Below are 16,893 nucleotides of genomic sequence, written 5' to 3' on the forward strand. Positions count from 1 at the left end.
CTCACAAACGGCCCCAACTCCTCCCGGAAGGAAATAGGAAGAAATAAAAAAGCGGCACATTTGCTCTGCAGTTTGTTCGGGTTTGACCGGGAGTTTGGGGAGGGAGCTGGAGGCGGGGTCGGCGGGGGTAACGCCCCCTCGGCGGGTCCGCCTCCGCTGTTGGGTATAACCAGTGACTGACGTCCTCTCGCACCAATGGGAACAGTATTGCTCGACCCTCCTCTGTTGACAGTTGAGGGTCAGGTGACGGTTGGTGGGTGCGCGATCGGCCGTTAAACCGTCTCCGCGCGAGCCGGGCATCGCGGGTGTGACGTCACATAATGTGGGGAGCCGTGTGTGACGTCAGATGTGGGTGGGCAGCCGTTTTGAAAACATTTTAATCGACGTTTTCATTGGTTTCAGGTGGACAACGAAGGAAACTTCACGGGTTCACCACTGAATTCAGTGTGGGCTGATTTAAAGTCCCCCTGAGGAACTGCTGTGCCGTGTTGTTGGTGGACTGGGCAGTGTGGGGTTTGTCTTGGGTTGGCTCACAAATCCCCAAATGTGTATGGGGAGGACTTTCCAGGACGGTCTGGTCTGGGGCGTCTTTCGTCAATGCAGGGTCTCGTTAGTCAGTATATACTGATAAACACTGACATGGTTGGACAAAGAAGGAAAGTAACAGTGTTTCACCACTGCATTCAGTGTTGTGTGAGTGCAACGGCACACTGATGCCAATGATAAATGCCAGAGAAGTCTACCCAAAGTTAATTAATAAAGAGCTGCAGTCGCTGCAGTGTTTTATGTCTCCCAGTAAACTAAACACCCTGGCAATGTGGACCCTGAACATTCTTCCTCTGACAGGCAGTTGTGGCTGAATCAGTGAAACAGCTGATTGCTGAGGGGAATAATGTGTGATTGTCATTGAAGTTCTCCCAGAGTCAGTTGGGTGGATTTGAGGCGGAGGTTGGGTACCCAGTGAAGGGACCGAAAGGCCGGGTCCGCTGCATTGTCCCTTCGGTCATCCGCTCACTGGTGGCGCTGTGGGGGAACTCAGGCAACGCGCAGGCGCGGACCTAGTCTTCTAGCGCAGGCGCGGACCTGGTCCTCCAGGCATTCCCGACGGTTCTCCTGTTCGGACGGCGGTGAGGAGGGGGTCGGTCTCGGGTTTATGTAAATCGGGGGCGGTTCGGAGTGGAAATGGGCCTGGCGGGTGCGCCGGGATGAGACAGGGCCGGGCCGGTGCCTGGGGAGGGGGACGGGGCCGGGGCCGGGGCCGGGGCCGGGCCTGTGCCCGGTGAGTGGGACGGGGCGGGATGGTGACCGGGGAGTGGGCCTGGAACATGGGTCTGGATGGCATCAGTTCGTTGTAGTTCCGTGGGCGGGGGTGTCGGGAGGGTTCTTTCTGTGTGGGCGTAGGGGGGGACACCTGCGTGGTTGCGGGGGGGGGGTGTGGGCTGGGGACGTCTGGGTGTATGCGGGCGGTGGGGGGAGGATGGGATGACTGCGGGTGTGGGGGGAGGATGGGATATCTGCGGGTGTGGTGGGAGTCTGGGGACGCCTGCATATTTGCGGAGTGGGTGAGGACCACCTGCCTGAGGGTGGGGAGAACGCGTGCGTGGGTGTCGGGGTGGTAGAGGCCTGCGTGTGGTGGGGTGAGTGAATATCTGGGGGTGCAGTAGCGTGAGTGGCGTGGAGGGGAGCACCTGCGTGGGTGCATAGGGTCAGTGGGGGTGTGGTGCTAGAGTGGGCTCAGACAGTGGGGGTCTGATTAAGGTAGATACAGTGGACAGTGCGCGACCCTGGGGAGGGTGGGTCCCGTGGGACGGGAGGGTGCGCGAGCCGGGGAGGGTGGGTCCCGGGGGACGGGCTGGTGCGCGACCCGCTGAGGGTGGGTCCGAAACTAAATTCTGTAAACAAGGGAGGATCTGCTCCATTGGACCAGACAGTATGTGCGTCATTTCTAAATGTAAACTTTCCCTTTTCATCCTAATTATTTCCAACCCTCCTGTAAATATTCTGTTTGTTACAGAGCACCAGAATTTGGGAGCACCTGTCACTGGTATGGCTGAGAGTGTAGATGGGGAAGGGGACGCAGTGATCTCTGCATCAGACAAGGACACGGGTTTGTACAGCCTTCTGTGAGATATAAATGTCCTGACAGTGGGTTCGGATCTGGTGTGAATACCTGGAGTTCACAAAGGAAAAGGGAAAGGGCAGAGGAGAGAGAGGTAACATCTCCAGGAGAAGCACGGTACTGGTGGAAGGACATAGGAACTTTTCAATAAATCATCTTCATTGGGCTTTTGTGATCTGCACAAAGACAGTGAGTGAGGAAAGAGTGAGCCGGGAAGCAGGAGGATACCCAGGGGTGAGCAGCTCAGACACAGTGACTGGAGAGCGACAGTGATGGGGTTTCCTGTGTCACTGGTATAGGCAGGCTTCTCAAGCGATCTTCTCCTCCACATCTCATTATAGGAAGGATGGTGGAGGCGTTGGAAAGGGTGCTGAGGAGATTTACCAGGATGCTGCCTGGGTTAGAGAGTATGGATTATGAGGAGAGACTAAAGGAGCTAGGGTTTTACTCATTAGAGAGAAGGAGGATGGGAGACATGATAGAGGTGCACAAAATATTAAAAGGAATAGATAGAGTGGACAGCCAGGGCACCAATGCTCAATACAAGAGGGCATAGCTTTAAAGTAATGGATGGGAAGTTCAAGGGAGATATCAGAGGGAGGTGTTTTACCCAGAGAGTGGCTGGTGCATGGAATGCGCTGCCTGGGGTGGTGGTTGAGGCTGATATGTTTGTCAAGTTCAAGAGATTGTTAGATAAGCATACAGAGGAATTTAAGATAGAGATATGAGGGACGAAGAGGTTAGAAAGTCTTAGGAGTGGTTTGAAGGTCGGCACAACATGGTGGGCTGAAGGGCCTGTGTTGTGCAGTATTGTTCTATGGTTCAAGTGAGCAGTTTGTGTCGAGATGCAGCCTCCCTGGAGATGGAGGGAAGAGGAGGCACCGACAGGTGGAACCAGCTGTGGGTAGTCATGGTTTGTGAGGTCCAACCGGAACCTTCAATCTGAATCTAAAGACCATTCCTCGGGTATTTTAAATGTCAGAAGCAGGAGAGATGTGACCTCATGTACAGAGCGCAGAGGTTGGGTCTGCATCAGACTCTCAGTGAGATGGTTCAAGTTGCAGTGCTTGTGGATGTGAACACAGTGTTGAGGGTCAGATTTAATCACTGATTCTGACACAGTGAGAGGTGCAGGTTTGCAAACAGAAACAAACATTGATGGAAGAAGGCACAGGAGCTTCACCGATTGCCAGCTGTTCAGCAGAAGTTGCCAAACTCTGTGTGATACCTGGACAGGAACAGGTATAAGCAATGGGGACAAAGGGATACAGCCTCGTTTATTTCAAGTTGGAGAGGGGTGCGGAGTTTTGAACCAAATGGTTTGCGGTTCCACTGTCGTTAGTTTAGCATGTCCAGAGTCGCAGATCAGACAGCACGGAAACAGGCCTTTGGCCTGCCATGCCTATTCTGGCCATTGACTCGCTGTCTGTACTGGTCCCATTTATCAGCACTTGGTTCATAGCCGACTGTATCTTGGCAATTTCAATGCTCATCCACTTAAATGTGGTGAAAGTAGCTGCCTCCACCACCACCTCGGGCAGTGTGTTCCAGGTTTCAACTGCCCTCTGAGTGATAAACCTTTCCTTCTATCCCTCTGAACCTCTCACTCCTCTGCTTAAATCTATGGCCCCTGGTCCTAGACACCTCTGCCCTCGGTATGTAGTCTGTATGGACTCAGTAAAGCCTTTGACAGGGTTCCACATGGTCGGCTGCTGTGGAAAGTTCACATGGGATCCAGAGAGAGCTGGCAAATTGAATGCACGGTTGGCTTGTTTGAGAGAAGCAGAGGTGATGGTGGAAGGTTGTTTATCAGACTAGACGACCTTGACTAGTGGTGTTCCCCGGGGGACGGTGCTGGGCCAATTGCTAGTTGTCATCGATATCAGTAACTGGGGTGAGAATGTATCAGCCATGGTCAGTAAGTGTGCAGATGACACTAAAATCGGTGGTGTTGTAGACAGTGAAGATGATCATCAAGATTTATACAGTGATCTCCATCAGATGGGGAAGTGGATTGTGGAACGGCAAATGGAGGTTAATTCAGATAAGTGGGAGGTGTTGCCTCTTGGGAAGACAAATCAGGCTTGGACATTCACAGTCAATGGTAGGGCCCTGGGGAGTGTTGTACATCAGAGGGACCCAGGAGTAAAAGTACATGGATCCCTGAAAGTGCCGTCACAGGTAGACAGGGCAGTGAAGAAGGCATTTGGCAGGCTAGCCTTCATCAGTCAGGGCACTGCGCATGGAAGCTGGGCTGCAGTGTTACAGTTGTACAGGATGTTGGTGAGGCTGTATTTGGAATATTGTGTTTGGCTTTGGGCACCCTGCGAGAGGAAAAATGTTGTTATGCTGGAAGGAGCGATGGGGATGTTGTTGGGACTCGAGGGACTGAGTTACAGAGAGATGTCGAGCAGTTTGGGACTAGGAGAATGAGGGGTGATCTCATTGAGGTGTATAAAATCATGAGGGGCATAGATAAGGTGATGTGCACAATATTTTTCCCAGGGGTGGGGAATCGAGAACTGGAAGATGCAGGTTTAAGGTGAGAGAGGAGGGATATAATAGGAACCCGAGGGGCAAATTTTTCATGCAGAGGGTGGTCAGTATATGGAATTAGCTGACGGGGAAGTGGTTGAGGCAAGTACATTAACAAATAAAAGTTACTTAAGCACTACATGGATAGGAAAGTTTGAGAGGGATATGAGCCAAATGCAGGCAAATGGGATAAGCTTAGATGAAAATCTTGGTCAGCATGGACCAGTTGGGCCGAAGGGTCCATTTCCATGCCGTATGACTCTGACCGTATGATGAGTTTAATTTCCCCCAGTCTGTGCCTCCCATTATTTTGTGTACCTCTGTCATATCTCCCATTGGTCTCCTCTGCTCCAAGGACAGCAAGCCCAACCCATCTCATAACTGAAACATTTCATCCCAGGCGATATCCTGGTGAAAAATCAAAGCCACTGCAGGTGCTGGAAATGTAAAACACAGGAAATGCTGGCAATATTCAGCAGGTCAGACCAAATCTGTGGGAAGTGAAAGTGTTAATGTCTCAGTTTGAAGACTTCCTCAGGACTGGAGCATGTCCTCTGCACCCTCCCGAGTGCATTCACTTCCTTCCTATTGTGTGGTAACTGGAACAGCGTGCACTGTTACAAATGTAGCCTCATCAACATTTTGTAAAGTTGTACCAAGATGTCCTGCACCTGTATTTTCTGCCCCACCTAATGAAGGCTCACATCCTGTCTGCTTCCTTCACCCTGCCCTTTCCCTGTGCTGCCAACATTGGGGATCTTTGGATCCACACACCAAGGTTTCTGTGTTCCTCAGTACTCCTTGGACCTCGATCATTCATGGTGTATTTCCTGCCCTCAGCTGACCACCCCACAATGTATCACCTCACACTTACCAGGGTTATATTTGATCTGCCACTGATCTGCCCAACAAGTCAAATAATCATCTCCAATTACTGGTTCAATCCAGCCAGGTCTATTGGAATACTCGGTCAAGTAATTAAAATAATTTTGGCACCTAATTGTGAAGGCTGATGTCAGTAATATTGGGAGTGAAAATGTTGGATTTTCCTGAGGAGTCCGCTGAGCTAATCAAATTTTGGAATGGAAATCTGGCCCTGTCTCATGGCTTGCCAGTGAGGTCAATTGTCAGTCATGCAGGAATCACCTCCCACTGAATTAAACAATCTCCTTGCCCTTGTTGATATAGATTAAGCTGGGTTTGTGTGTCCTTATCTTAGAGAGAGGAGAGGAAAAAGCTCAGTATTCCTTAGAACTGTGACTCAGTAGACATGAGGGGGAGGGAAGGGCTGGGTGAAGTATTGGTGGTGCATTACATCTGGTTTAGTCTGTGGATGGTTGCAGTAAGTGTGTTTGCAAGTGAAGGGAGAATTTGTGTCCACAGCAGGAACTGCAGAGGATTTGACACTGTGATTATAAATAAGACTCCAGCCCCACCAATGATGCACACTGGCCTTGTAAACCAAAAGGAGATTGGAATCAATGTTTCATATCCATATGATGGTGCAGTGGAGATAAAGGCACCAAAAGGTATGTTAAAGTTGGGAAGATTTACCAATTGTTCACATGATGTGGGTGTCTCTAGGCAACGGGTGAATTAATCACTAATTGTGTAGTAGCGGCATGCCGGCCACTGAGGTAATGACATTTTATTCCACATTATTTCATAATTTGATTATTTAGCTGAATTTAAATTCTCAGTGGCCACGATCGAGACCACTGTGTACTTGGAGATCAGTGGTCTCCATCTGCTGTGGCACTTTGCTGAACTGGGTAATTCCATGTGGAATCAGTGAACGTTGTGGGACACAGGAGATGATCCAGGAGAGCAGGAATGGGTTAACTGCACAGAGGGTGGGATGGACACACCTGATACACTTCTGTTGATATGACTGTGGATCAGTGGGACAGGCTACACGTGGTGTCAGGATACGTTTGGTGATATGACTCTGTCACTCAGTATCGTAGGGAATGATGCTGCCCGACACCGACAGAGGGTCAGCATTGGGTTTGCTTTTCTCCATTTCCTTTTGCAGATCAGAACATTGCAGTCACTGAGCATGGGTCAGTTTTGGACAGTTATGTATTCATCAAGGGAGATGAAACAGTGTGTGAGCTGAGGAGGATGGAGATCAGGCAGTGTTTGACCCAAGGATGTATAGTGTATGGGGAGGGTAGGATAAGGAGTTGGACAGCGTGTGATCTGGGGAAGAATGACCCCAGGAGTGTCAGACAATATGTGACTAAGGGATGGGTGGTGCATGGAGGAGAGGAGGGGTGAGGGGAGAGTCAGACAGTGTGTGAGCCAGGGATATAGAAGGTGTATGGGGAGGGGTGGTGCTGGTGGGATGCGGAGTTGGGCAGTGTGTGACCCAAAGATAGATGGTGTATTTGGGTTGGGGGGCGTGGAGGATGAAGAGTTTACAGTGTGTGATCTGCGGACGAATGGCCCAAGGACAGCTGGACTTTGTGACCCAGGGGAGGGTAGTGTATGGGGAGGTGGAGGAGTGGGGAAGAGTTGGACAGTGTGTGACACGGGAGGGTGGTGTATAGGGAGGAGGAGGGGTGGGGGAGAGTTGGACAGTGTGTGACTCAGGAGGTTTTGCATGTGGGCAATCCCAGTAACATTTGCCTCCATCACCTGCAGTAAAGCTATGAAGACCCCCGTCCATCAGTGCATTCACCGACTGTGCAATGTGTAATCAGTGTGACTGTGTCTCCCTTGCTCTGTTCTCTGTGTGTGGGTGTGTTCACTCACGTGCTATCAAGATGATCACTGGTCAGGTCTCAAGGATGTTGGACTAGAGACTTTCAATCTGTGGGATCAGTAATTGTGTTATTGATAAACCCTGGGGATTTGCACTGTCTCCTGTATCTCTGTTTCCCTCACCCTCACTCTCTCTTATCCACAGGCTGAGCGATCAGGGTCTCATAGATTCTTGCACCAAGGATCTCACCTCCACTCTCGGTACATACCATTCACTGAGGGTGCTGGACCTGGGGAAAAACTCCTTCACAGACCGATCTGTTCCCGCTCTCTGCCACCTCGTACTGACCCTCCCAAATCTAGAGCTGATTACGTGAGTGGTAATGTGATTCATGATCAGTCGGCCCACGGGATGTCCTGGTGATATATGTCCCCAAGTTTTGCTGCTAACCCCAGTGCCCTGTTACTGACCCTGTTGTACAATCTGTTTATTTCCTCTTTATTCTTCAACCTGTTTTAGACTGTGGGAGAATCAGTTCAGTTCAGGTGGAGAGAATCAGCTGAATTGACTGCGGAGAACCAGACCCGGACCGAGTGTGTCCCTGTGAACATCTCGCTCTAGGAAAATCACCCGCCTCTGGATGGGAACACTTCTGGCCGACGTCCGCCCTCCGCTTTAAACGGCTGCACCCCGGATTTAACACCAAGCGGCTGTATCGGTTCCCAGCTCGAGCTGAGGGGGCTGTGGTATCAGGGGCTGTCCTGCTGCCCCTTGACTCAGCGGCCCATCCATTTGGACCTGGGGAACTGCACCGACGGGAAGGGCCCAGGGTGGGGCTCATTCTGGGACACCAGTGATGGCATTCAGTGTCTGGGGTGGGACTCCGCCTGGGACAACAGTCATGGCAGACATTGCCCGGGGTGGGGCTCAGTCTCGGACACCAGTGATGACATTCAGTGGCCTGGGGGTGGGATTATCTAGGGAGAGAGCTCTTTTGGCCAGGTTGCTGAGGATGTTGCAGCTGGAATTTTTCCTCCAGTCCCTGCTGCAGCCTGTTGGAATCATGGTAACTTGTCAAATATCTTAGTCGTTGTCCCTGGGTATGCAGTGATCTTGGATGCTGCACTGAAGTGCGATTGTATAATCAACGGTCATCCGGATGTTTCTCCCACGTTCCAAAGACACAGGTTCCGAAGTTATGGGCATGTTATGCTGGAGCCGGAAGCGTGGCGACACTTGCGGGCCGCCCCCCAAAATCACGACACAAAAGATATATTTCATTGTGTGTTTCAATGTATATGTGACTAATAAAGATCTTATTTTATCTTATCATAAATGGGACAGATTATTTAGCCTGCTATTCATCTTGTTCTAATTGTCTGGTTGGAACTAAACTGTGAACTGTTTATTTTGATTTTGCTCACAAATTAAAAAGTCCCTCTGTATTTACGTTACATTTCCGATGGTGAAATCAATAAACGTTGTCAGTTCCGGACGTGCTGTTTGACATCTGATGATTTGAGGGTGGGATGTGCCGACGCACCGACTACTGCTGTTTGTGTGGGTCTGGCTGCTGGAAACAGTGAGACAGACGTCGTCAACGGACGTGTCCTGAGCCTGTGGGGATCCGGCCTGAGGCTCCCAGCTCCGCTGTTCAGACTCTGTCTCCGAGTGCCATTCTTCCCAGGGGAATAGTTTCTCTCCGTCTCTTCCACCTGATCCCTCTGATATTCTGAAACCTCCATCGGATCACACTTCAACTTTCCACATCCTGGGTGGTAATCTCTGCACATAATGTGACCCTGGAGTCCGGGGATCATTCTGGTCAATCCACACTGTTGTCACTGAGTCTGGATTCTCTCTCCCCTGGTGTGGGGCTGTGCACTTCTCCCTGTGCTCCCGGGACAGGCAGACCACGGCTTTGTATCGCTGAAGCAGTCCCTGAGACATGGAGTGTGGGTCCCTCGGCCTTGCTGTTTGACTTCTGTAACTGCCCAGGACCTTTACAGAATCGATGTACACGGACCTCCAAGTCACTTTAACAGCTGGAAGAAGCAACAGCTCCATCGGTTGGGAAGTGTGATCCAGGTTTGTTCTGGGACACGCTCGGGGAGCAGCCCCACTGATACACTCAGAAGGTTGGCAGTATCTGCGGAGAGAGAAAGAGTTAACCTCCCGGGTTGAAGGCATTTCCTCAGATTTGGAAACGCTGTTACATGTTAGTTTTAAGTTGCAAAGACGATGTAGCTGGTGATCAATGGGACGACAAAATGATAATGGTTCGGTGAGGCAAGAGGTGCTGCGGATATAGGGAGTGACCGTCATCCGGTAAGGGACAATTAGAAGGTAATAACAACAACACAGTGGGTTAAAGTGATATCAGATGCAGGGCTGCATTTCACATGACACTGCTCTGTGAATGTTGAGTTTTCCCCACGAATTGTCTCCGATTACACATTAGAAGATCACCCACGGGACAGAAAGTGGGACCTGGAATTCGTGGGATGTGACCCATCCGTTCTGCTTCAGAGACATTTTCCGTCATGCTGGAATGTGAATCCCCAGACGACTGCTTGTGATTCGGTTACCATCGACCCCGGGTGTAATGTGACTGCACCGTTTCGTGTCCGGTCTGCTGAAACGTTCGGTTTCAGGACCCGCAGTTGAAAGAGCACTGAGTTGATCTCAGAGCCGAGTGAGCAGAGTGACGCAGGGCGATTATTGATCCCTGTTCAGAACCCGGAACATCAGCCTGTGGGGGCCGTGGACCGAACTCAGCGCCATCCGGTTACAACATCAGAGGATCCTCAGAGAGAAAGGTTGTCCCTGGTTACTGTGGACGGTGACTGATATTAATGACTGTCAGATTGTGGTAAAATACGGATTTTAGCGAGAGAATAGAACGGTAACTGGATACTGGTAGTGATACACCATTCATTAAATCGGATAAAATCCAGAAGCTACTCCATTCCTTACAGTTGGAAACGGGGTTCGAGGTCGTTTAAACTATACAGCGCTGATAACATCTCTCAGACTGACAGCGTCAACTGAAATGAACTCCGAGCACGGCCCTGTCACCCCTTTCTATATGGAAAAACATCCTTGGTAAAACAACGGTAAAGAGGACGGTGGGATTTCAACAAGGAATGTAGCAGACAGAAGTGTTAAAGCTTGTTTCAAACTTCATATTGTTGTTACTGTACTTGTTTGTAAATGAAGGGGTTAAATGTATTTTTTAACCAACTTTGTTCCGTTGAAGGTGAGCATGGATTGTAGAACCGGTTGTATTTGGTTTCGGCACCACAGCCACTCCCTGTTCTGACGAGTGTGGGCGTGGAATCAGTGCACAGGGAGCTGCTGACACACAGCCACTGAGCTCTCAGTCTCACAGAACAACCCGCAGCTCCCAGATAAACCAATGATCGCGCACCTGATTATTCGCAGTGAACCAACAAGGAAGTAACCTGGAAATATACACACAGACGGCCTATTGACGAAATTAAGGTAAGGATAATGCAGCAGATAATATTTATTTCTGGCTTTTCATTCAAACCAACCTTTTCCTCACTTGCTGAAGAATCTTCCCTCAATCTGAGCCCCCCTCAGAGCTCCGGCGACGTTCACCAAGTGCGGGCTCACACTCGGTCTAAAACTGTCGATTTACCCGAAGGATTTCATGGTTAAATATCAGTTCCGTGTAAAATGAAGCAGGAAACGAGCTCTGCAGAGTTCCTCCCCTCTGGGGTCAGAGGGACCTTCCCTCCCTCGCTTGGATTGTCTTTTTCGGCCAATTCAGGTTCAACTTGGAGCCTCAAAGGGTGTGATAATTTCTGAAGCCGAGTGGTCCTGGCAAAACCCACACTGGACATCGGAGAGCAGCTTATTATTGACAGCGCTGTCAACGATACCTTCAATCACTTCGCACTCCATCCATTTCGGAGACAGTTTGGCTTTAGTTAGATCAGATGGCACCTGCTAGTTGCTCGCAAGACATACCTGGACAATTGTCCATACCAGGTGTGATCTAGGAGTAGCTGGTCTACAGCACACAGCTGCGGTTCAACTCCAGTAGCCTTCTTGTACACAATGTTCCCAGTCTTTTCTTGGGATAATAAGGGATGAACCAAGGCGGCTCCAGGCTGCCTTCTGCCATGACGGGGATCTCAGCAGGAAGACCAGATCATCCGAACGTGCTGGAGCATATTCCGGAATTGCATTTACTATTTTGCAGTCTGGAGGGGTAATGCCAACTGAGCACCGCGAAGGGCCAGTGTTGAACTGAAAGGCCTCCAAATTCTGGGGGAACCAATGGGTGGAAACGTATCTCCTCGAGACGGGCTATGCGAGGGAGAAACGCACTATGGAACGGGCATTGCCCATCAGCTGCTGCACTGTGGGAGACTCTGGTTCCAGGAAGTGCCACACCGTGGGAGGTGCTTTACTGTGCGAGCTCCTTCTTCTCCACATCACGAGTCTCCCAGTGCACTGATGGGCGGAGCATTCCCCTTATTTGGAACGTAAGTGTTGATGCATTAATTTTCTTTATTTTCCACCAGTTCCGAGCCGTTGGCAGTGGATGTTCCTCAAACCACAATGTGGCAACCGGTTCCTCAAGGGTGGGATCCTCCTGCTTCTCATTCTTTGCCTGATCCTGATGCTTCTGTGGAGCAGAGATCGGAGCCGCAGCAGCGTCCAGCCCCGATCTCCGTCGCAGTTCAACGACACCCCCTTCCAGAAGCAGCCCGTCAGGCGGTGTGACAACAGCTCCCCCTTCCTCGTCCTGCTGGTCACCAGCTCCCCCGATCAGTTCGAGACTCGCTCGGCAATCCGCCAGACCTGGGGGAGCGAGCGACGGGTTGGTGAAGCCAGGTCGGTCACCTATTTCCTGTTGGGACACGGGCGGGAGCGACAAGAGTTGATCCGGCGGGAGGGCGCTGTGCACCAGGACATCATCCAGGGAGATTTCGAGGACACGTACCACAACTTGACCCTCAAGGTGCTGCTGGGTCTGGAGTGGCTCTGCCGCTCCTGTCCCTCCGCCTCTTTCGTGATGAAGACCGATTCTGACATGTTCGTTAACACCGAATATTTGATGGAACTCCTGTCCCAGGACACCCGCAGTAACGTCTACACTGGGTTAATTGTGAAAGGCGCCAGACCTTTCCGCCAGACATCCAGCAAGTGGTACGTCAGCAAGGAGGAGTACCCCGGGGATGTGTACCCACCCTACTGTTCTGGCATCGGGTACGTCCTCTCCACTGAGCTGGCCTGCCGTGTGTGGAACATCTCCGGGAGGGCGCCTTTGCTCAAACTCGAGGATGTTTACGTGGGGCTGCGCGTAGCGGAGCTGAAAGTGGAACCGGTGGAAATCCATACCCGACCTGTATTCTTCGGCAACAGGGTTGCCTTCTCCACCTGCTCCTACCGACATCTCGTCACCTCTCACGGGGTCAGAAGCTCTGAGCTGCAGAAATACTGGAGAGAACTGCAGGACTCGGCCGCTGAGAAATGCCCCTGAGAGCCACATTCTTCTTTTCGCCCCATCAGAAGGCAGGCGCGCTGTTTAGCACCGGAGAGAGTGGGGGAAGCGGGTAGCTGGATGGGAGAGGGTGGGGGAGAGGGGGATGAGAAGGGGAGGGCGAATTGGGTGAAATGGGTGGGGTAATGACACGACATCGCTGGGAATGAAAGTAAGAGAAAGGGCGATAGGAAGGGCGGGGAGGGGGAAGGGGACATGGGCGAGGGGAGAAGAGGGAGAGCCGGTGGACGGATAGGGTTGGCAGAGAAATGGGGAGAGATGTATGTGGAGGGAAAGAGGGAGCGTGGGATAGAGATGGGTGGAGAGAGAGATGGAGGGTCAGAGAGGGACGAGAGAAAGCATGGGGAGGAGAGGGAAGAGGGTGGGGAAGGGGGTTAGAGAAGGGGAGGCTTGGTAAGTTTGACGGGGGTGGAGAGGTATAGGGAAGGAAATAGGTTGGTAAGGAGTCTGGAGAAGTGATGGGATGTGCGGTGCGGGGGCGAAGATGGGGAGACAAAAGAGTGATTTTGGATTAAAGAGAAGAGGGCGAGAGATACAGTGACAAACCGAGAGAGTGAGCGAGAGAGCGAGGGAGCGAGAGAGATAGAGAGGGAAGAGAGAGAGGGAGAGGTTGGGAGCTAGGCAGCAGAGAGTTAGGATGAAGTAGATTCGGTGGGCCAGGGACCAAGTGCCAGAGAGAGGAGAGTGATGGGAGGGAGAGAGTGTGTGAATGAGAGGATTAGAGCAGAATCGTGGAGGCAAATGGCGAGAAACGGGACCAGAAATGGGAACAGCCGCGAATAGCAGAGGGTGGGAATTAGAGGGTGAATGGACGATGTGGGTGAGGGGATGGTAGAGTTAGGAGCAATGGCTGAGACAATCGGGGAGAGAAGTGTGAGAAATTGGGGGAACAAGGGATAGAGAGGACGGGAAGGAGTGGGAAAAAGCTTGCAGAAGGGAGACGGGCAAGTGAGAAGGAAAGAGGGAAGCAGGTGGAAGAAGAGAGAATCAGAAAGAGAGCGTGATGGGAGAGACCAGATATGGAAGAAGAGAGGGACGAAGGGAAGGGAGAGGTGAAAGGAAGGGAAGGAGAGGTGAAAGAGGGGAGGAAGAGGAGAGATGGAGAGGTTGGAGAGAGAAAGGATAGGAAGGTTGTGAGAGATGGGAGGAGGCTTTGAAAAAGATAAGTAATAAACAGACGGAGAGAGACTTCCGACGGGGGGGAAACAGAGGAAAGAGTGAGTGTGCAGAGAGGATGATTGGAGGCGGAGAGACAGATTGCGGAGACAAGAAGAAAAGGAGAGAGAGAATGTGAGAGGGTATGGAGAAGGGAGAGAGGGTAGGGTGATCAGGGAACGTGTGTAAGACGGGCTTCCCACCTGCATACCCAGATTTACAGTTGACCGCGATTCCGCTATCTCCGGTTGTGCAAGGTCCGACAGGGAATCCGTGATTGGCAACAGTCCAGAATTCCTTATTTTGCGCGTTCTATCATTATGTGGGATTGTGTGTTTTCAATGATTTTTATGTTATGGTTGACATTACAAAGTATCCATCACTCTACCTTTTGTTTTACGGACTGAAGTCAATGTACTCGGGGGCCTCTAGAGGGTGTCAAATCACCGCCAATCTAACCTCTTGTGACAAAATGAACAGGACATTCGCGACTGCTTTGCTCTCGTTACTATGGAGACTATCCCCACGAGTTTATCGGTCATCCTTTGATCTATTGCTGAGGATTCTGCCATACTCCTCCTCCCCTTCCTTGACCCGACATGCCAGGAATTTAGTCTCAATGTCCCCAGCCTTTTTACTCTCTGGTAGCGTAAACAGCTCTGGATTTGTCTGCATTGGTGAGGCGATAATTAATGGGTTTCATCGCAGTAACGACGTTACCGTCTGCAGATTGAAAGACCTCGGTAGGTGGAACCAGACCTGCTGAAGTCTAAATTTTCAATTTCTTGCACGGTATGGAATTGTGTGGACAGGCAAACCCACAGATGGTTCAGAAAAGAACATCAATAAATGATTAATTTCAGAATCTGCGTTTCTCCCTCTCCTCTCATGGCCTGCACGTCACAGACCTCCCGTGCCTACCTCGCAGAATGTTAGAATATTAGGTATTGGCGAAGAGGTTTTGAATAGGCATTGGCAAAGATCGATGTTTTGGGCACAATCCATCCTCATGTGAAAGCACCCGCCCCTAACAACGAAGACACAGTCAATCAAACTTTTCTTGCAAATAAAGAGAGAGAGAGAGCGGGAGAGAGAGAGAACGTCGCCTCCGGTTATAGGACAAACCTCCCACTCCGGTTATTATCCTTGTGAACTTCGTTGGCACTGCTTGTCCTTTGAGCAAATTATTTCGTCATTCAGCAGACAAAACGTGTGCGCAGTCCTCCATTTGTGGTCTCATCAGTAAACAACTGAAACAACATTTCCACACTTCCAAGCACCAGACCTCTTGCGATAATGACCAGTATTCATTGTGCCTTCCTCTACACCTGCTACATCAGCCTGTGAACGTTTTGTGATTCCTGCACATGAACATCTCGACCCCTCCGCTCATTTACAATCTCTCTCCAGTTAGGTAATAGTCTGCCTTTAGATTCCTCTTGTCAAAGTGATCCCTCACACCTTACCACCTTAAACCTCATTTGGCAAGTTTCCGCACTCACTCAACCTGACTTATCCCGTTACAGAGCCCAGATATCCTCATCGCAATATTCCACCCACCTACTTCAGTGACACAGGCAAACTTGGATACCTTGCACTTCAACCCCTTCTGGGGGTAATTGTGCAAATCGTAAATAGGTGAGGGACGACAATAGATCCCTGGGACAGTCCAGGTTTTACATCCAGCCTGAACAAACGCCTGTTTATAACGACTCTGTATTATTTGGGGTAAACACATTTCAATCCGTGCAAACGCATTCCTGCAAAGCCATGAGATCTTATCGAGAGCACTAGTCTTGTATGTGGACCTTGTCAAGTGCCTCCTGGAGATCCAGATACACAATATCTGCAGGTTCCTGTCTTTCCATTCTGATGGCAATAGTTTCAGTCAAGCCCAAATCCCAGGGTACAAACGCTACATCTATAAGAGGAGGGGAAGGAATGGAAAATAACTCACAGGCAGCAATGTGGCAGCTCAATGGGGTACTGGGGTCAAATGTGGGAACGTGGGTCGGAACTTATGTTTACGTGTAAGGTGTCGAAAAAATGTGATGATGTTCATAGTGACACAGAGTGGTCCAGTGTAGGAGCAGCCTTCCGGCCCACCGTGGCTGTGTTGATCATCATGTCTATCAATACCAACCCCACTTGTCTGCATTAATTCTACATTCGTTCATGCTTTTCTCGTTCACGCATCTGTCAAGTTGCCCCTTAAATGCTGTTGCTGTTATTGTCTCCACCACCTCCTCTGCAAGCTCATTCCAGGGACCAACTGCCCTTTGTGTGAACTCTTTATCTCTCGGATCTCCTCTTAAAACTTCTCCCTTTCACACTAAATTAAGACCTCTGGTCTTAGACACCCCTGCAGTGGGTAACAGGCACTGGCCATCTATCCTATCTGTGCCTACCATAATTTTGTCTCCATTTATCATGTCACCTGTCAGCCTCCTTCTCTCCAGGAAAAGCAGACCTGGCCTATGCAATCTCTCCTGATAGCCGAAACCCTCCAATCCAGAAACGTCATTGTGACCGTATCTTCACTCTTTATCTCTATGAGCAGAACTGCACATCATCCTCCAACTGCGACCTAACCCACGTTTGGTACAAATGTAACATGGCGTCCCAAATCTTATACTGAGTGTCTCGGCCGACGAAGGCAAGCAACATGTCTTCCTGTGTTTCCATTGTCAGGAAGCTACATACGTTTACCCCTTGGTCTCTCACTCAACAGGGGCCTGGCAATCACTGTGTATGTCCTGTCATATTTTAACTCCCCAAAATAAATCACTTCTCACTATATCAAGCTCAATTTCAGCTGTCCTTCCTTTGCCCACTTTC

The 16,893-nt window shown here is 50.5% G+C and overlaps 1 protein-coding gene and 1 long non-coding RNA gene across 3 annotated transcripts; both read left to right on the top strand.

Annotated features, from left to right (window-relative positions):
* The first annotated feature begins 1,052 nt into the window (after positions 1–1,052).
* LOC127566456 (uncharacterized) lies at positions 1,053–8,856 on the top strand. 2 transcript variants are annotated; one of them, XR_007955724.1, is made up of 4 exons: positions 1,053–1,127; positions 2,015–2,107; positions 7,566–7,733; positions 7,881–8,856. It is a non-coding gene; the product is annotated as an uncharacterized LOC127566456 (long non-coding RNA). The 2 variants fall into 2 exon arrangements; XR_007955723.1 differs by lacking the exon at positions 7,566–7,733.
* A 1,392-nt stretch (positions 8,857–10,248) lies between these two features.
* Positions 10,249–12,955, top strand: LOC127566454 (beta-1,3-galactosyltransferase 5-like). Its single transcript, XM_052008887.1, has 2 exons — positions 10,249–10,865; positions 11,918–12,955. Exon 2 carries the CDS (start codon positions 11,938–11,940, stop codon positions 12,877–12,879), a length of 942 nt encoding a protein of 313 aa, XP_051864847.1. The 5' UTR covers positions 10,249–10,865; positions 11,918–11,937; the 3' UTR covers positions 12,880–12,955.
* Positions 12,956–16,893: the final 3,938 nt, after the last annotated feature.

The sequence above is a fragment of the Pristis pectinata genome, chromosome 41 (assembly GCF_009764475.1).
Source record: "Pristis pectinata isolate sPriPec2 chromosome 41, sPriPec2.1.pri, whole genome shotgun sequence".
NCBI classification, from domain to species: domain Eukaryota; kingdom Metazoa; phylum Chordata; class Chondrichthyes; order Rhinopristiformes; family Pristidae; genus Pristis; species Pristis pectinata.